This window comes from Danio rerio, chromosome 15 (genome assembly GCF_052040795.2).
Source record: "Danio rerio strain M-AB ecotype USA chromosome 15, GRCz13ab, whole genome shotgun sequence".
In the NCBI taxonomy this organism is placed as follows: domain Eukaryota; kingdom Metazoa; phylum Chordata; class Actinopteri; order Cypriniformes; family Danionidae; genus Danio; species Danio rerio.
Window position 1 is genome coordinate 5,384,983 of NC_141035.1, and position 20,754 is coordinate 5,405,736.

General features: G+C 39.0%; 6 protein-coding genes across 8 annotated transcripts in view; 1 reads left to right on the plus strand and 5 right to left on the minus strand.

Moving 5' to 3' along the window:
* The window catches only part of brwd1 (bromodomain and WD repeat domain containing 1), a 1,114,631-nt gene that overhangs the window by 419,943 nt on the left and 673,934 nt on the right, over positions 1–20,754 (minus strand). The gene's annotated exons all lie outside the window — the stretch shown is intronic.
* Positions 1–20,754, minus strand: part of phkg1a (phosphorylase kinase, gamma 1a (muscle)) — an 831,529-nt gene that overhangs the window by 287,312 nt on the left and 523,463 nt on the right. The gene's annotated exons all lie outside the window — the stretch shown is intronic.
* mxf (myxovirus (influenza virus) resistance F) overlaps positions 1–20,754 on the plus strand; it is a 250,465-nt gene that overhangs the window by 143,247 nt on the left and 86,464 nt on the right. The gene's annotated exons all lie outside the window — the stretch shown is intronic.
* arrb1 (arrestin, beta 1) overlaps positions 1–20,754 on the minus strand; it is a 348,576-nt gene that overhangs the window by 71,908 nt on the left and 255,914 nt on the right. The gene's annotated exons all lie outside the window — the stretch shown is intronic.
* Positions 6,145–7,063, minus strand: or64b1 (odorant receptor, family 64, subfamily B, member 1). Its single transcript, NM_001128578.2, is given in 2 exon segments — positions 6,145–6,173; positions 6,175–7,063. Coding segments are annotated over 2 exon segments (918 nt in total).
* or64b4 (odorant receptor, family 64, subfamily B, member 4) lies at positions 13,020–13,931 on the minus strand. The gene is given in 1 exon segment (NM_001128416.1): positions 13,020–13,931. A coding segment is annotated over 1 exon segment (912 nt).

Genomic DNA, 20,754 nt, shown 5'->3' on the forward strand with positions numbered 1-20,754 from the left:
CTTATCAAACAAGTGATTTTTAAGGCAGATCAGACAATGCATGCCTAAGTTACAACAACTTCCTGTTTCGTGGCAAATCGAAGTTTGCGAGGCCACCACAGACACACCTTTTGGCAAAAACTCTAGATCTTCACAATATATCATCGCTAGAGCTTTCAGATAACACCACTCAAATTTGGTGTTCATACGAAAAAATTTGTGGGAGGAGTTTGTTACACTGTAAAACATGTCATTTCCTGTTGCCAGCAGGTGGCGCTATAACTGTATCTGGATATTGGCATGTAAACATGTTCAGGTCAGGACTGTTATCAAACGTGTGAATTTTGAGGCAGATCGCATAATGCATGCCTGAATTATAACGACTTCCTGTTTCGTGGCAGATTGTCAAAGTTTGCGAAGCCACCACGGACACGCCCTTTGTCGAAAACTCTAGATCTTCGCAATTTAACATATCCAAGGCCTTTACATGACAAAACCCAATATTGGTGTTAATCTGATAAAATCCTCAGAAGGAGTTTTTTAAAGTAAACCTGCAATATGTACCTTGATTATACCTGGAAACGGCAAAAATGCTACTTTTTCGGCAGAGGAAGTTAAAATGATCTGACTTCCTGTTAGGTTTCAGATTTTGCTCCAAGAGACTTTTTAGTATTCATTGACATGTTTGATGTGTGTGCCAATTTTGGTATGTGTGAGTGAAATGTAGTTCGTGGGGCACTTCATTGAATTGTTATTGGTGGCGCTGTTGAGTTATTGTGCCAGACTTTTGCCACTTCCGAAACCTATAACAAACATAAATTTTCATCACTTCTGGGGTGTGTGCAAAGTTTTGTGAGTTTTCAGGCATGTTTGAACCCTCAAAATCGCGATTCATTCTGGAACAGAATAATAATAAGAAGAAACGGAGCAATTCCAATAGGGCCTATGCACCGTAGGTGCTCGGTCACTAATTAGTAAGGGTGTAACGATACGCGTATTCGTATTGAACCGTTTAGTACGAGACTTTCGGTTCGGTACACATTACAAACCGATTCAAAATGATTCGATTCAGATTAACACCATTTTTAACTTTTGAACTCAGAATATCAGTTTATTAAAGCATGCATTCATTAGCAATCTTGATGCCTTCTGTGTCAGCCTGCTCGTGCTGGCTCCGCCCTCATTGCTCCAGCAACCCTGGACCCGACACAAAACAGCCAATCTCAATAACCTGTTCACATATCATCACACCCGCCCACCTCCAAACATTACTCCAGTCAGGCACGCGCTATACTAGCTTGCAAAATGGCTAGTAACATTAATGCAATTCCAGACATCCCAAGTCTCCCAGAAGTTTTGGGAGACTCACAGACGCCCGCAAACGAATAATCCTCTTCCGGAAATCGCGCATCTTCCCACGGTCCTTAAATATGTCGCACACCCCTCTTCAACGCATCTCTCCTAGCTCTTCAGGTACGCTGGGCACAACTCACCCCTGCCGCTTAGGTACATCGCACGCACACGCCTTCACCGCTCCTCAGATACGTGGCGCACCATCACCGCCACCAAGAGTGGTGGAAAAAAACAACATCTGCTATGGCAGTAAACTATTTTAGCGGTAATATTTTAGCATATCAACTAATTTACACTGACATCACTGGAACTGGAACAGCATTCAGACCAGTGGCGGCTGGTGCTAAAAAAATGTGGGGGGGCGCAAACACCAGAACTGACCTAACGGTTGGTAATGCAACAGTGTAAAAGCCATATATCAGGTGATGTATGAAAAAACAAAAATATGACTAAAGCATACAACAAATGCTTCATAAATCAGAAAATTTTAGTTCAATTTAGGTTTATTATCAGTAATGAAGTAATCAATAAACACACGCACAGACACACATAGATGTTGCCTAATCACTGGCCAGTAGCACTACTTGAAAATAAATTTTGCTCTCCTTTCTTTCTGGCTTGCAAATTTCTCAATGATCTTTTGGTTGAAGTCAGTCATCTCAGTCACTAGTCTCTTCTCTATTGACAGCATGGCCAATGCATTCAGCCTCTCTTGGGTCATGCTGTTTCTCAGAAAAGTTTTTATTCTTTTCAAAGTTGAGAAGCACCTCTCAGCTTCTGCTGTGGTCATAGGCGTAGTTACCAGAATCTTTAGGAGAGTTACAGTCTCTGAAAAGACTTCCTCAAGATTGTTCCCCATAAACAGCTGGAGTAGGTCCAAAGCACCACAACAGGCTCTGAACTCATCCTTGGAGTAGATGAGACTGAGCTCTGTCTTTAGCTTACTTCCATCGAGCACAGGATAGGCTTTCAGAGTCCTGCTAAGTGCATCTTCTGGAAAAGCTACTGTATACTGCTCAAACCTGTCTGCCTGCAGCAATGTGGCACTAACGAGGTGGTCTGTGAAGGAGAACCGCTCCAGTGTGTGTGAGTATGGTATCACAGACCTAAAGGATAAAGACAAAAATGATGTAATTATGTGTCAATTTCAACTGCTACATTAAAATAACCAGGTTGAGTTATAAAGGCAGACCAGTTGTAGTGGTTAAATTCATACTTTCTCAAAACCTCATAAACACATTCATTCTTAGTAAACATGTCAAGCTCCACTAGAAGAAACTGAAGAATAACAAATCATTTTAGATAATAGTTTAAAGAGTATATACGTTTAAGAAGATCACCTAGTCATAAAAATGCATTTACATTTATCATAGTTTTATACAGCCCACTATTCCCAGCTTATAAATCAACAACACTTAGATTCAAAATTCTTATCAACTATTTTTATATAATGCTTCTATAATGAGACACTTAAAGACTCCTATTTGAAAAAGACCTGGTCATTGTATCATATAAACAAGCCAGTGTGCTTGCAACAAATTAAACTGTATTGTTTCATTTACTATCTCTGGGTAAATGTTTTGGTGACTACAATATTATTACTCCTCAAATTATTATTGAGCAGTTCCAGCATTATGGATGTGGCATTTGCAGTAAAAACTCAAAACATAAATTCACAGAGAAAGTATGTTAACATTATATTGAAATATCTGTTTATATTTTCCAAAACTACTGACCACGTAGTTATAAGATCAGCTTAATATCAATCTGTAAACATGTTTTGTACTTTAAATGAGGAAAATAAACAAAGGAGTTATGGATGTAACTAAAAAAAGTCTGTGAGTTTGCAGTATACAACAGGCCTCGTAGAAATTCTGTCTGTTAAACTGCAAAACCCCCCAAAATAATGCTAAACAGGAGGTTAAGAGTTTTTTTTCTTCTATAAAACAAACATGATTGATTTTATTTGATAATTTTTCATTTATGAGGAAAAAGCTTAGTTATGGATTTGACATCTCTGTATTATGGGTGTGACGGATGTGAAATTGCCTTTCATGTGACTTGGGTAAATAAATAAAAAAATTTAAAAACATTGACAGAGACATTTGAGTATGTCTAAAGTACTGTAAAATACTTGCTTACACACACACACAAAAAAAAAACACAGAAACAGTTTGGTATTTTGTTGAGAACTTAATTTTTTTCATGAAAAGGTTAACATTTGCAGGGAATTGCTCTATTATTATTTTTATCTTAAAATCAATGAAAAGGATATTTACAAGTTCCTATAGAAGGTAATTAAACAATACAGTTTAGCTTGTTTGTAATGACTTATTTTGATTAAAATAAAAACTCACTTCTGCTGCTATCTTTTCATGAACCTCTGGACTGAGGGACCGCCGCCTCTTCTGTAAAACCACCTTCACTGCATTGGTCAACCAGGGAATGGAGAGAATTTCTGTAAAGGAATAAGAAAGTGTATGAATAATAATAATAATATTAGTAATAATCATAATAAATCCAAAACAAAAAAACAGCAACTACCTGATCTTCTGTATGTCCTGCTGGAATTGCTGGATGCTCCCCCTGATGTGGACTGAATCGATGTCCTTCACGGCAAACAGCAAACACGGGAAACAGTAAAAGGCATGACTTACATCACAACCTGCCAGCCAGCTCCGTTCGTCATAACAAGTGCTGGAAAAGCCCCGAGTGTACGCGCGCCCACGATCACTTGACTGCTGTTGAATTTGCAAGGAAGGTCGATCTGGTCCAAGCTCCTTGATTCTTTTTTTTTTCTTCATCCAAACGCCTTGTGAATGGATATCTTTGCAAAGATACAACGGAATTTTCCTTCATTTCGAGAAATTGCACTTGCTTCCACTATGATTAATAGTCGTCAGTTAACTGAGGAGCTGCTTGCAAAGTGAAAGGTCCAAGTGGGAATGGTCCAATCACATAAGGCCAACCATATAAAAACAAATATGATTCGTTCTGACAACATAAATGGGCGGGTTTGGGGCGCAGAGTGCTGCGCCCCAAGGACAATTTAAAACGGGCCAATTAGAGCTTTTTGTCATATCACATGTATTGCAAAAGTTCGTGTATCTACATAGACACTCATTAGTCCGGCGCCCCGCACACATATGAAAAAATATTGTTCATACATTTTTTTTATTTTCAATAAATGTTAGTATGACTAACTGTAGAGTGTTATCATTAAATCAATTTATTTTGTTAATATTTGTGATAATAAATATTAACATATTAAAGTAGGCTAACTTGAAGGGGGGGCGGCGCCCCAGCGCCCCCTATTGACCAGCCGCCACTGATTCAGACAGGCAATTCCTACAGATTCAAACAGGGCAAAGCAAATCACAGAGGCGATCTGTAAATTTATAGCTGTACGAGAGATCTTAACCAGTAGTGGAAATTTTTGGTTTTAAGAAAATGTTAACTGTAATAGAGCCCCGTTACATTATTCTTTAATAAGCACATTGCAGTCAGATAATTCCTGCTTCCAGATCCACTAAAATGGCAGGTGAAAGTTAAATCAAGCAGATCTGTGCTGTCTGAAGAAAACGTGGACACTCATCTTTCTGAAAAATAAAAAAAATACTTTAAAATAGATTGAAACTAAGTTCCATATACAAACTAAATTGTTCTTTTCTTTTTATTTGTTTAACTACAATATTACATTTATTTTTTCATAAGCAACTTTTTGGTTTTGAGCATAAAGAAGGATTTGTTTTATTTGCTGCTAAGCAGAAACCCCAGAAGTATAGCTCTATCACTGTTTAAAGTAAAAGAAAACAAAAAACAAACAAAAAAAAAGATCATACTTTTATGATGTTAGTTTTAATACAATAAAAAAATAAAATCAGAGAAATCCTCTCACTTTTTTCTTTTTTTTTGCTGCATCAAAAACGTACCGAACCGTGACACCACTGTTTTGTATTGAACCGAACCATGATTTTTGTGAACCGTTACACCCTTTAAAAAAAAAATAATAAAATAAATATATATATATATATATATATATATATATATATATATATATATATATATATATATATATACATATATATATATATATATATATATATATATATATATATATATATATATATATATATACATATATATATATTAACATAAACTGCTTATCAAAACATGACAAGCTGAAACCATCAGCATTAAAGCAAATTCAAGAAAGCATTTTTATTGGCAAGGGCTCATACAAATAATCTCTTTTCTTTCAGAGTTGAGGGCGACACACTAACATCACAGATAAACTGTCAAATTCACAATATTGTGTGTATATTTAATATATCAATAACCTACATTAAATGATGGGATACAATTCCAATCCGGACGTGTCTAAACCAGAAGCCACTATTCTGTGAGACTTGACATAATTATAGTAACATTAATAATATAAAGTTAATTGTCACAACTTATCTTAAGGTAAAATTATCAGTTTTAACAAGCTGATAACTATGACTTAGCTCAATAAACTATACATTATCTGCTTATTAACAGTAAGGTAATAGTAAAGTAGAATTTGGGTTTAGTTATTGGGTAGGATTAGCAATGAAGTATAAGATTATAGTACTAATCAACAGTTACTGTCTTGATAATAAGCAGGTAATAAACCAGTAGTTAAATGTAAAAGTGTTACCAGAGTTCTTATACTCTTGCATTTACAAAATCATATCAGATAGAGTAATTTGACATAATGTAACATGTAATACAAAACTTTAATAGGAGTAAAATGTATTGCATCTGAAAGAAAATGAAAAACAAAAAATTCTATTTCAATGGTTTTATAAGGCTGATCATTTTTTTTGCGAATATCAGGCAGGTTAAAGGCGTAAATAAGGGGGTTGAGTACAGGTGGTATAATGAGAAACTCAAGTGAAAGAAAAACTGACAGACCTACAGGAATTTGTAAATTCACAACCCGACTCAAAGTGGTGTCACATGTTACAGCAATTGTGAAATTCAAAAGGATCACTATGTGTGGAATACAAGTTTGATATGCTTTGCCTTTAAACTGTGCTGAGCTTCTCTGACAAATGATAAGAATTTTTACATAGGACAAAAGTATTAAACCTAAAGGGATGATAGTAGTTATTATTACTAATAACAAGCCAAAAGCGTTATTGATTAAAATGTTGTCACAAGAAAGCTTGAGTACTTCATAGCTATGGCAGTATACCTTAAATAGTTTGTTACCACACATTCTCAGTTTGGTAGTTAAAAGTGCAGCAACACATAGCAAAATCATTATACAATTCAGGTTTATAACTATTAAACAAGCAAGAAACCTTGGTCTAACTATGCTGTGGTAACGTAAAGGTTTACAAATTGCAGCAAATCTGTCAAACGCCATTAACATTAATATTGAGAACTCATTTGCCACATATGTAAAGATGACAAAAGACTGGGAGAAGCATGCTTCACGAGAGATTGAGTGTGTTTCAGACAGCAAGTCTGTTAGAACTCTTGGGAAAAAGCCAGCTGTACCAAATAGAGAGTTCATAGACAAGCATGAAATCAGAATGTACATAGGCTGGTGTAATGTCCTTTCCAGAAACACCGCAAGCATAATAAGGACATTAAAGAATATTATAGCAAAGTACAGAACAAAACCCAAAACAAAGAGAGAATATCTTATGTACCCTAGATTTTCAAACAACATGAAGTTAAAACTGGTATAGTTTTCCATTTTGCTTTAAGCACCAAGGTTTCCCATCAGTGACCTGAAGAAGAAAATTTAGAAAATTAGACAATTAACTATAGTGTCACAAATAACTGATAAAAAATAATGTTACATTTGTTAACATCAATGAACAATTTCCACCATATAATAATTTTGGAGACATTTCTGAATATATTTCTACACCCAATAACTTTAGTTGACTTATTCACAAACTGAATATTACATTAACAGGCAACTTAACATTCATTTTCAACCTTACACAAATTAAAACACATTAAAGGAGTTAAATACCATTTGTGACTTATTATGGCATGACCATTGTTTCCATATGTGAGGGGAAAGGGTTTAGAAGAACTGGGAGTCTCCAGAATCCTAGAGTTTTTATAGGGTCATGACATTCCTCAGGAGCCTCTGGCCTTTTGCATAAAAACACAGGCACCACTTAGATTTAACTTGAATTATAATATATTACATATTAAATGACATTACATGTTGCACCTTACAAGTCCTCTCTCTGTCAGTATTTTGAAAAAAATTAATAGTACGTTTTGGAGATATGTTTAAAATGATGTAAAAAATCTATCAGTAGCCTTCTGTTTGAATCCTATGATGGTCTGCCAGTCAGTCTTTATTCATCTCCCAAGGCAATTTGGTTGCAGCATACAAGAATATAACACATAATGCACACAAACACATCATACATTACAAATCTACCCCAAATTTAAAAACTTTACAGCTGAGGGCATAAATGAAAGTTTGATCTGATAAGATCACATGACCTGTGACATTGCTGTTTATTAGCACTCTAACTCCTTATCCTATGGAAATGGAAAGAATTACCATTTACTCTGGAATATGTTTTATGTGTTGGATGCTCTTCCAGCCGCAACCTAGTGTAATCCCGCCAGTCCTACACCACCCGACCCATTTGTAGCTGGGATCGAACCGGCAACCTTCCGCAAGGGGGTCGGTTGCTCTAACAAGAAGGCTAAAGACCATGGCCTCTATTGTTTGTCGCTGACCTTTAGAAGTCAGAGTGAGGTTTATCTGCACAGCACTTCACTAGCTGGCCTCTGTACACTCACCCCCCCTAAACCTCACTCCCATCCGGGTCACGGTCAATGTAACCCTGCCAGTCCTACACCACCTAACCTACTCGTGGGTGGGATCAAGCTGGCAACTGTCCGTATGGGAGTCGGATGCTCTAACAAGGAGGCAAAAGACCATGGCCTCTATCGTCAATCTAGTTTATCCAGTTCAACTATATTACCTGTCTTTGGACTGAGGGGGAAAGTGGAGCATCTGGAGGAAATCTACAGAGAACATAAAAACTCCGTTCATATAAACTCTGTACAGTAACCAACAATTTTCTTGCTGTGAGGTGACAGTGCTAACCGCCAAGCTAAGGTGCAGCTCTGCTGTTAATTCATATTGAAAAACGTAGAATTATGGCTGGCGATGATTACAGTTACGTCACAATGCCTTGGGCCCCACTAAACCACCAGCAGGCCCACTTACTATCAACGGTTATATAATGACAAGAGCTGAGCAGGAAGAATTTGTTATATAATATTACGGAGATTATTTTAGTCACCCAAAATTTCATAAAACTCCGGAGAAAACTTTGGATAGCGTGGAGATGTAATGACGTTAATTGATCTGTGTTTACTCCTGGTGCTCTGGTTTCCGCCACAGTCCAAAGACATGCGGTACAGGTGAATTGGGTAGGCTAAATGGGTTGCGGCTGGAAGCGCATCCACTGCCTTAAAACTTGCTGGATAAGTTGGCGGTTCATTCCGCTGTGGCAACCCCAGATTAATAAAGGGACTAAGCCGACAAGAAAATGAATGAATGAATGATCTGTGTCATTCATTCATTTTCTTTATGGCTTACTCCCTTTATTTATCAGGGGTTGCCACAGCACAATGAATCGCCAATTTATCCAGCATATTTTTTTACGTATCGGATGCCCTTCCAGTCTCAACCCATCACTAAGAAACACCAATACACTCTCTTTCACACACATACACTATGAATAATTTAACTTACCCTATTCATCTATAGCGCCTGTCCTTGGACTTGTGGGGGAAACCCGGAGGAATCTCTCGTGAACACAGGGAGAACGTGTAAACTCCACACAGAAATTCCAACTGACCCAGCTAGGGCTCGAACCAGCAACCTTCTTGCGTTTGGAACTACCCCTGTCTGCACAGTTATCCCTCGCAAAGAAGACTCAGCCAAGTGAGTTTTAGCAGCTTTTTGATCATGGACCCAGTAATGCAGATTGCAGATTGTGAGATGGGAGACCACATGGGTAAGCTAGGTTGCTCCTGAAAGTGGTGTTAGTGAGGCCAGCAGGGGGCACCCAACCTGCGGTCTGTGTGGGTCCTAATGCCCCAGTTTAGTGACAGGACTCTATACTGCTCAGTGAGCGCCGTTTTTCGGATGAGACGTTAAACTGAAGTCCCGACTCTCTGTGGTCATTAAAAATCCCAGGATGTCCTTCAAAAAGAGTAGGGGTTTAACCCGTTCAGACCTGAATTATGTTCCAAATTTCAGAAAAATGGGATGTCATGTGATGTCCCTCTGTCCATCATGGCCTCCTAACCCTCCCCATATCATAATTGGCTTCATCACTCTGTCACCACCAATCAGCTGGTGTGTGGTGTGTGGTGTGCGGTCTGGCGCAAAATGGCTGTCGTCGCGTCATCCAGGTGGATTCTGGTGTTGGATGAGGAGATTCCCCCCCTATGTGTAAAGCACTTTGATTGCCCAGAAAAGCACCATATGAATGTAAGGAATGTTTATTAATATTGTGTGATGGGGTATTTTTGTGTGGGACTTTTATTCTGACTGGACACCCTAAACGAGAGAGAGTTTCATCAGATGGAGAACATTGTGTGAGCTGAGATCACAAGAGTTTCTAAGTTATGAGTTTTGTTCTGAATATCAGTGTTTTGTGTCCTGTTGCACCACTGATAAACGTATCTCCTAACAAAAGACATTAATTTCTCTCCCCATGTTGGTAAAGTGCATTTGTTTGTGTGCGAGGACATTGTTTATGTATCAACTGTATGCAAATGTCACACCATTGCTGATTCATTTCAGATGACCAGCTAAAACCAGCTCGACCAGCCTAGCCAGGCTGGGAGCCCAGCCAAAACCAGCTATGTCCAGCTTAAACCAGGCTGGTCAAGCTGGTTTTAGCTGGTCATTTTCCAGCCTGACCAGCTAAGACCAGGCTGAAAATGGCTGGAAACCAGCCTGGAAGTGGCCAAAACACCTCTTAAACCAGGCTGGTCAACCAGCTAAAACCAGCCAACCAGCCTAGGCTGGTTTAAACTGGTATTTTCAGCAGGGAATTGCAAGAAAAACAAAGGATTTGTCAGTAAATGCTGTGAAGGAAGTTAGCAAAACCTTTCCATAGGAGAGAAAACGCAAAGTTTAAAGGTAGAGATGATTTTGATAGAGCCAAATATCAAAAGAAGGAACGGAGACAAGAGGAAAGTAAATGTGACAGATGTGCTGGGAAACATTCAGTGAGAGACTGCAGGTTCAAGAATTAGAAGAGTCATGTGTGTAACAAAATCTGACACATTGCTAGAGCCTGTAGAAATAAAAAAGACAGCTGGATAGACAGTATGTGGAAGAAGCGAACTCTGATGTAGGAAAAGATGATGAATCAAATTTATTTGGTGCATATATAAATATACTCAGCATCAGAGGAAAAAAAATGACGTGAAGCTTAATATATTAAACTAATTTCGAGAGGAGTACGCCCTTATATTTGAACCAGCTGGCTCGTATTAGCTAATCACGATCCTCCAATCAAAGGATCCTAAGTTCCTATATATATATATATATATATATATATATATATATATATATATATATATACATCCTCTTTTTCTCTCTACAACTATCTTCGTCACAAACCAAAAGATTTTTTTATTATACCTTTTACAAGATTCTATCATATGTATTTTTGCTCTGGGTGGCAGTTTTGGTGTACTGCGCCTTTAAGGCTTGTCCTCCCCGCCCACTGTTTCTACGTGCCTTTCTGCATGCCTTATTCTCCTCCGTCAGCTGCGTCAGACAACAAACAGGCATAAAGGAAGGAGATCTCACGTAGCTTTTTTGAGAAATACTACAGCAAGGACTTCACCAATGAGTATTTGAAGCATTTGCTGTGTTGAGTTACAACGATGAGTCACACACAATGTCGTTACAAAGTTCACGTGCACACACACAGATACACACACACATACACAGCACGAACACGATACGCACATACACACAGACAGTGCGCATTTAGCTTTGCACTCTTTTTGCACGCAAATGTGACAGGATACAGGCTAATCTCCACTGCTGTTTGGATGTCATGTTACCTGATTTAACGTCAACAAACCGGGATTGAAGCGTCTTCTTTCATAATTGTTCTGACACACAGCAGTGCTAATGAAGTAAAGCTGAGGTAAATCGCTGTACTTCATTACACACAGACGCTCTTTTAAAACATTTTAAACATGTGAAACTCACTCTTGATCACATTTGATGATGATTGATGATCCTTGTGAACTGAACAGACCTTTTATTCCCGGTTGCTTTGCGCACGTCTTCTCTTGTTGTTATGTTTATACATGTGAAGGTCACTGGTTCAAACCTCCGCTGGGTCAGTTGCCATTTCTGTGTGGAGTTTGCATGTTCTCCCTGCGTTTGCGTGGGTTTCCTTCGGGTGCTCCGGTTTCCCCCACAAGTCCAAAGACATGCGGTACAGGTGAATTGGGTCAGCTAAATTGTCAGTAGTGTATGCGTGTGAATGAGAGTGTATGGTTGTTTCCTAGAGATGGGTTTCAGCTGGAAGGGCATCCGCTGCGTAAAAACATATGCTGGATAAAGTGGTGGTTCATTCCGCTGTGGCAACCCCAGATTAATAAAGGGGCTAAGCCGAAAAGAAACTGAATGAATGAATCTCTTTAATATTAGTTGATAGCAGCAGAAAAATACAGGCAGAACTGTGCAAATGGATGTTTTTATTTTTTATGCCATTCAGCAATGTAATTTTGATCCTCTGTTTTGTCATCACTAAGAAAAAACAATATTTCTTAGGATGCAATTAAATAATTCAAATACTCTAAAGTGACATTTTTGAATTATCAGTGAATTTTCCTTTTTTTGTTGCAGTGGCTTTTGCTGCAGATGTGAATCCATGGTGGAAGAAAGTAGTTTCTTACACAAAAAGGTTTTTAGAGACCCTTCGTGGTTGAATTTATCTTAATTTACACAATTATGCCTGTATATCAAACTGCTTGTCAAAACATGAACTGCTGAAAACCATCAGCATAGAAGCAAATTCAGCAAACAATTTTTATTGCCATATTTTTATTTTTACAAATGATCTGCTTTCCTTTCAGAGTTAAGCGGGACACACTAGCGTCACAGATATGAGAAATGGCAGTTTCACAATGTTGTGTGTAAATTGGATTTAACAAACAGCCAGATTAAACGAGGGGATGCAAATTCAATCTGTAAACAAAAAGCTACTATTCTGTGAGATTTAAAATAATAATAGCTATAATATTATTAATAATAATATAAAGTCATTGTCACACTTTAGTTCAAGGTAAAGTTATCGCTACTTAAAAGCCATTAACTAAGACTTAGCTCAATAAACTACAGATTTTCTGTTTATTAATAGTAATGTAATAGTTTGGTTAAGTTATTGGGGTAGGATTAGTGATATAATATAGGATCATACCAAATAAGTACTAATAAACAGTATAACAGTATTTTTGTCTTTAATTTACAACTGATTTGTTTTCAAATTATTATGAATGCTGTTTTGTTACAGTAAACAAGTACAGTAATATGACATAATGTACTATGAAAGACAACTTTAATGAGAGTGTGCAATATATATTGCATCTAAAAAAAAAAGAACGAACAAACTAAATAACTATCTCTATGGTTTTACAAGGCTGATCATTTTTTTGCGAATATCAGGCAGGTTAAAGGCGTAAATAAGAGGGTTGAGTATTGGTGGTATAATGAGAAACTCAAGTGAAAGGAAAACTGACAGACCTACAGGAATTTGTAAATTTGCAACCCGACTCAAAGTGACATCACATGTTACAGCCATTGTGAAATTCAACAGGACCACTATGTGTGGAATACAGGTTTGAAAAGCTTTGCCTTTGAACTGTGCTGAGCTTCTCTGACAAATGATAAGAATTTTTACATAGGAAAATGATATTAAACCTAAAGGAATGATGGTAGTTATTATTAATATAAACAAGCCAAAAGCATTGTTGATTGCGATGTTGTCACAAGAAAGCTTGACTACTTCATATGTATGGCAGTATACCTTAGTTAGTTTGTTACCACACATTCTCAGTTTGGTAGTTAAAAGTGAACCAACAGCAAGCAAAATCATTGGAAAAGTCAAGTTTGTAACTATTAAACAAGCAAGAAACCTCGGTCTAACTATGCTGTGGTAACGTAAAGGTTTACAAATTGCAGCAAATCTGTCAAACGCCATTAACATTAATATTGAGAACTCATTTGCTGCATATGTGAAAATGACAAAACACTGGAAGAAGCATGCTTCACGAGAGATTGAGTGTGTTTCAGACAGCAAGTCTGACAGAACTCTTGGGAAAAATCCAGCTGTACCAAATAAAGAGTTCATAGACAAGCATGAAATCAGAATGTACATAGGCTGGTGTAATGTCCTTTCCAGAAACACCGCAAGCATTATAAGGACATTAAAGAGTATTATAGCAAAGTACAGAACAAAACCCAAAATGAAGAGAGCATATCTTATGAACCCAAGATTTTCAAACAACATGAAGTTAAAACTGGTATAATTTTCCATTTTGCTTTAGGCAACAAGGTTTTCCATCAGTGACCTGAAGAAAAAAGTTCAGAAAAATAGACAATTAACTACAGTGTCACAAATAAAAGAAAACCATGAGGTTACATGTGTAATATCAGTGCATGCATTAGGTATAACAGTGAACAATTTACACAGTATAATAATTTTGGAGACATTTCTGAACACACTTCTACATTAACAGCTAATTACTTGTACATAAAAGAAACATTACATCAACATACAACAAATTAAAACACTCATTAAAAGAGTTAAATACCTGCTGTGATACATTGTTTCTTTATTTGAAATGTAAGGACTAATCTGTGTGTTTGTTCAGAACTGTGAGTCTCCAGAATCCTAGCATTTTTATAGCATCATAACATGACTCAGGAGGCTCTCGTCTTTTGCATAAAAGACAGGCACCAATTAGATTTGACTTGAATTATATTGCATTAATTGATATATTACATGTTTAAAAGTTAACAGCGCAAGTCAAATGTGGAAAAAAAAGTTTATTGTTAAAAAGACAGTGAACCCAAAACCACACAAATGCAGCTAAAATTCATCAAAGTAAAAATCTGAATAATTAAGGCCAATTGCTTGTGGGGAGTCAACGGATCATTCCAGAACCGAACAAGCCACAGACCATGTTATCCTTAAAAGATTGGTTGGTGCCTACGAGTCTGAGATTGATTTCATTTTCAAAGCAATCCACAGGCACCCAGCAAAAGGCAAATCCACAGGATACCTAGCCAGTCAACATCACAGTTGCATGTTAATTAACTTTACACCCTAAAACAATAAGAGGCTCTACAATCAAAAACCCACCAAACCGGTTTTTGAGAAGTACCTTTTGGTTCGCTTGTCCTTTGGCGTCTGCAAGGAATACACATTCTCAGGCAGACACAGAAGCGATCAGAAACGCTTCCAAAGTTTAATGGACATACAGTAAAACTGTGTTTATTTGAGTAATGTATGTTTGCTTTATGTTTCTGTAGGTTTTTGTGTGTACATGTTCCATGTGTTTAACAAAACTGTTATAGATAGTTCTTGAGTAATAGCCCTCAGTGACAAATGAAATCTACAGAATGTTTATGACATACTTCATGTTTGGTATTGATTGAAAGCTAGGAAAGTTTCAAATGCATTGGTTTATATGAAGAAACCATATTATGAAAGGTGTCCATGTTATGAGACTTTATTTTAACAACTATGCTATCAAAGCAGCACCGACACAATTTGTCAACCTGGCCTTCTAGAGGGCAGAATTGGGGTGTGACTCCACCCCGCACCTTATCTGATTGGACAAGCATTGTGTAGATCCAGCCTCTACCAAAGCCTATAAAACTTTGAACAAAGGAATTTCATCGTCGTCTTTTGCCGGTCATCTTTGCCAGTCGTCACCGCCGTCGCTGCCCGGACGTCGCTCTTCTCATGCTGTGGCCGTTACATCGCCTCGCCGGAAGCCTCGTTACATCACGGAGCAGACCGCGACCTTCACTTTCTGCCGGCTCGACCCCCGATCTGCTTGTGCAACCGCTTCAACAACAAGCCATCGGGTCAACACATCCAAACTCTGAAACTCATCATAACTACAGGAACCCAGGAAGGACTTCGAACGCCGCCTTGTCCAACATCCGTATCCCTAGCAACCGACTAAGGAAACCCCTCTTCACCGACAAGGGAATTCCATCACGTCACTGAAGTTGCTACGCTGACCAATCAGCTTCGCCGGGATTTCCCTTTGGACCAGTCGATGAAACCAATATTCCATCAGAACGCAAGTAGCACAAACAAGGTTTCTATCCATTGCTGACACTGGTGTGAATTATGTTTAAGTAGTAAAGAATAGCGAAATTCTCTGCTTTTACGGTTTCTCTCAGGTTACAATGCTAAGAACTTAGCAAAGGCTAGAAGTTGAATCCACTCAGTCAAAACTCTCCTCAAACTGCTTGTGCGTGTGTGTATGTATGTGCATTTGTTTGTTTTACGTAGATTAGTACTTTGTGTTGTAGAGTAGCAATAAACTTTTGGTTCGTTTTAAGATCCGTGTTGGTGTGTTGTGTGCTTTATAAGTTAATGCCTCAGCTTCAGATACTGCTACCTTGCTCATTAAATAATTAGATACTGTTTTTATATTGTTATTGTTGGCCACGTAATAATATAATACAGAATTGCTTTACACTAAACGTTTTATTTGCTGGACAAATACTAAAGTTAAGTGTAAGCTTTAAATAATTCTATGTGAATCATGTTCGAATCTTTGATTCGAATCCCCTAAGTTTAAACATGATTTAAACCAAAGAGCTGATTCTTACATGCTTTATATTAAAGATCATTAATTATATAGTATTTATATAATGCACTAATTGTGTATACAATATACATACACCTAAAGCCTCACAATAATGAATGTGGTCTCACCACACCACCACCAGCATTCATATGGATGGTACGTCGGTAGCCACAGATAGGGATGGTTACCGTTAAGGTTCAATACAACTTATCAGTTCGGTACTTTAACAGTTCTCTTATACCGAGTTCAAATGTTTGAAATCACAGGCAAATCGGTGCTCGTGCATGTGAAGGACAATCAAACAGTGTGAACTATCAAAGATGCGATCTGAGAGAATCCCCGATGAGTCGCCGATGCCTTTGAGATATTTGGCGTGCTGAATATCTGGAGCTGTCGGCGATTCAAATCATGCCGTGTAAAATTAATTCTGATTGAAAATGACATCGGCGATCGCCTACAGCAGGAGGTTGAGGGGTTAAAAGCACTCATTTTCGGTTTATTTAGACCCAAGAAATGGAAGAAAAACTAGTGGAGGTTTGTAAGGGTGTCACGATCCTCCAAATCCTCGATTCGATTACATTTTCGATTCTAAAGGCACGATTCGATTCGATTTTCGATTATGAATAATTAATGACCAATTAATTATTTGTAGCCTACAGTTTAAACTACCTGACCTGCATGGTCTTTGTTTTACCCATAAACAAATCATACAGTAAATGAATTAAGGCAAGATACACACATAATTACCACCTGTCAGTCACTTTTTCTGCGGGACTCGGCAGTAGGAATAGGCAGTGATCTGTGTCGTTATAATGGCGTCGGTAAAAAGACGCACAACCAACAGGAGCCAGTCAACAGTATCTGAGGTGTTCACTAAAATGACTAAGTACAAGTGAGTGAAAGATTGAAGCATGGCTGTGTGTGCGTCTGTGTCTGTGTGGTCACGTGATGTGCATTTTCAGAGGTAGTGAGGAAGGAGGGCTGCTCAGAAATGCTACACGCCACTGTGGATGTCAAATTGTTGTCGTTCTAAAATGCCATTTAAAAACAAAGACAGTGTAAACAGGGCCTGAGTGTGTACTTTTTCGCGAGCGGATTTGCAACGGGGGCGGGCGGAGGATCGCGATCCGGTGTTGTCTATCGGACGAACCGTACGTAATACGTACATAGCAGAGCTTGTAAAACTGTGTGTTTTTTTTGTCGACAACACGAACGTTGTCAACATAACTCAATGGAAATCCAAAATGCTTACACACCGGCGACTTCATTGAAAGAGGAGAGGGTTTAAGTTCTGTCGATGGGTCTCCTGCTTCTGCAGTTTAACAAGCACTTCAACAAGCCTGTTTTTTTCCCGCTTGGCAAGCCAAGCTGACGTGACATGGGGGCGTGGCAGCATCGACGATTCTATTTTTTGATTCGATAATCGAAATTGAGCATAAATTTTGATCGATTTCGATTAAAAATCAAAATCGTGACACCCCTAGTGGTTTGACACGAGCACTGTGTCTGTGTGACATTTCATACAGAAAGTTAAAAAAGAAAGTTGAGGAGAAACTGCAAATTTCCATCAAACCCAGGTGAGCAAACATGTACACTTTCTACCCCATTAAAGGCTTTTTTTCTCGTTATGTAGTTAATAACAAAATATATACTACATGATTTGGGCTGTGAGACGTAGTTTGGATGAAGTTGTCGGCAATTCTTCCTATTGTAAAGTCATGCAATGTGAAAGCCCCTGTTGCCGATCCATCTTGCAGTGTAAACAAAGCAAAACGCAACCTCAGATAGTTATGCAGTATGAAAACATCTGAGACATGACTACTTTGAAAATCATGCTTTCTAAACTCGGCATTATCTGTATTTTTTGTAGAATTAACAAACACTTTATTTTATTATTACGTTTTTTTAATGTAAAATAAAACAAACCAATAATTGTAAAACAAATAGTTTTTTTTTTCCTGTAAAAAATTTTACAATAGTTTGAAAGAAAATGACAAAAAAAAAAAAAAACATGTTTGCCTTTTTTTTTTGGCAGAAGTCAGGATCTTTCTTGGTTTATTGTGCTGACTAGAGTTAAAAACATCCTCTTGAAGTTGCAAAATGCAGTTAAACAAGATCATGTTTATGATTTTTCATTAACAGACTCACATAAATGAGTTAACGCTGTTTTGGAAGTAAACTGTGTTTTTAATACAGTTTTGAAGCATCTTGCAATGTAAAAATAAGCTGTTTTAAATAATTTCTTTATTAGAATAGTTTATTATTAGCAGTGGTGGAAAGAGTTCTGAAAAATTATACTCGTGTAAAAGTACCATTACGGGTCTAAAAAATGTGACTAAAAAGTATTGGTTGTAAATATTACTTAATGTATGAGTAAAAAGTAGACCTTTCAAATGTACTCAAGAGTAGTGAGTATTATGCTGTTAAAACAGACATCCCAAGACTCCCGGAAGTTGCGAGAGTATCCCGCAAATGCATAGAGGCTCCCGGATGCCCACAAATAAACGATATTCTCCTAGAAATTGTGCGTCTCCCGCTCGGTCCTTAAATATGTTGCACACCCCTCTCCACCACATCCCTTCCAGCTCTTCAGGTACGTCACACGCAACTCACCCCCACCCCTCTTCAGGTACTTCGCGTTCAATTCACCCAATCGCTCTTTAGGTACGTCACGCTCAACTCACTCCCACCGCTCTTCAGGTACGTCGTGCGCAACTTATTCCCACCTCTCTTCAGGTACGTCACGCGCAACTCACCCCCACCCCACTTCAGGTACTTCGCGCTCAATTCACCCAACCGCTCTTTAGGTATGTCGCGCTCAACTCACCCCCACCGCTCTTCAGGAAGTCCCGCGCAACTCATCCCCACCGCTCTTCAGGTACATCGCGCGCAACTCACCCCCACCCCTCTTCAGGTACGTCGCGCGCAAATCACCCCCACCCCTCTTCAGGTACGTCGCGCGCAACTCACCCCCACCGCTCTTCAGGTACGTCTTGGCAACTCAACCCCACCGCTCTTCAGGTACGTCTTGGCAACTCAACCCCACCGCTCTTCAGGTACGTCGCGCGCAACTCACCCCCACCGCTCTTCAGGTACGTCGCGCGCAACTCATCCCCACCGCTCTTCAGGTACGTCACGCGCAACTCATCCCCACCGCTCTTCAGGTACGTCACGCGCAACTCATCCCCACCGCTCTTCAGGTACGTCGCGCGCAACTCATCCCCACCGCTCTTCAGGTACGTCGCGCGCAACTCATCCCCACCGCTCTTCAGGTACATCACGCGCAACTCATCCCCACCGTTCTTCAGGTACGTCACGCGCAACTCATCCCCACCGTTCTTCAGGTATGTCACGCGCAACTCACCCCCACCCCTCTTCAGGTACGTTGCGCGCAACTTACCCCCAAACCTCTTCAGGTACGTCACGCGCAACTCACCGCCACCGCTATTCAGGTACGTCGCGCGCAAGTCATCCCCACCGCTCTTCAGGTACATCGCGCACAACTCATCCCCACCGCTCTTCAGGTACATCGCGTGCAACTCACCCCCACCGCTCTTCAGGTACATCGCGTGCAACTCACCCCCACCACTCTTCAGGTACATCGCGTGCAACTCACCCCCACTGCTCTTCAGGTACATCGCGCACAACTCACCCCCACCGCTCTTCAGGTACATCGCGCACAACTCACCCCCACCGCTCTTCAGGTATATCGCACACAACTCACCCCCACCGCTCTTCAGGTACATTGCGAGCAGCTCATTCCCACCGCTCTTACACCACTGAGTACCACTGAGCTATTCATGGGCTGTATTTGTAAATGCAGCTGATGTCAAAGCAAAGATTTATTTAGACTACTGCAGAAAAAAACATACTGTTTTCATTGTAACTGAATGTGTGTGTTAATTTTACTATTATTATTATACTAATTTAGGTGATTGACTGCTGGCATAACGGTGTTGTAATGTATGAATAACTTTAAAATATATGTGATGACATTAAGAGATAGGGGTTAATGCGACCAATCATGCTTTGCGAGTTGTTCACATGTCATCGTTAATGCTGATGCCCCCTGTGAATGGGGCGTTAGAGGTGATTGTTCAGTTAAACTTAAGAGAACTGCTAATGGACAATCAGTTTTTTCAGTCAGAGCAGCAGAAAGATGGAATAAAATGCCAGTGCATATCAGAGAGAGTACCACATTTAATCATTTTAAAACTGTTATTAAAATTTGGCTTGAACAAAATCAAATATGTAACCACTGATTTGAATTAATTTTATTGATAATGATGTATTGCATGGCGACGCAGTGGTGCAGTAGGTAGTGCTGTCGCCTCACAGCAAGAAGGTCGCAGGTTCGAGCCTCGGCTGGGTCAGTTGGCATTCTGTGTAGAGTTTGCATGTTTTCCCTCCGTTCGCATGGGCTTCCTCTAGGTACTCTAGTTTCCCCCACAGTCAATACATGTGGTACAAGTGAATTAGGTAGGCTTAAATTGTCCATAGTGTATGAGTGTATGTGGATGTTTCCCA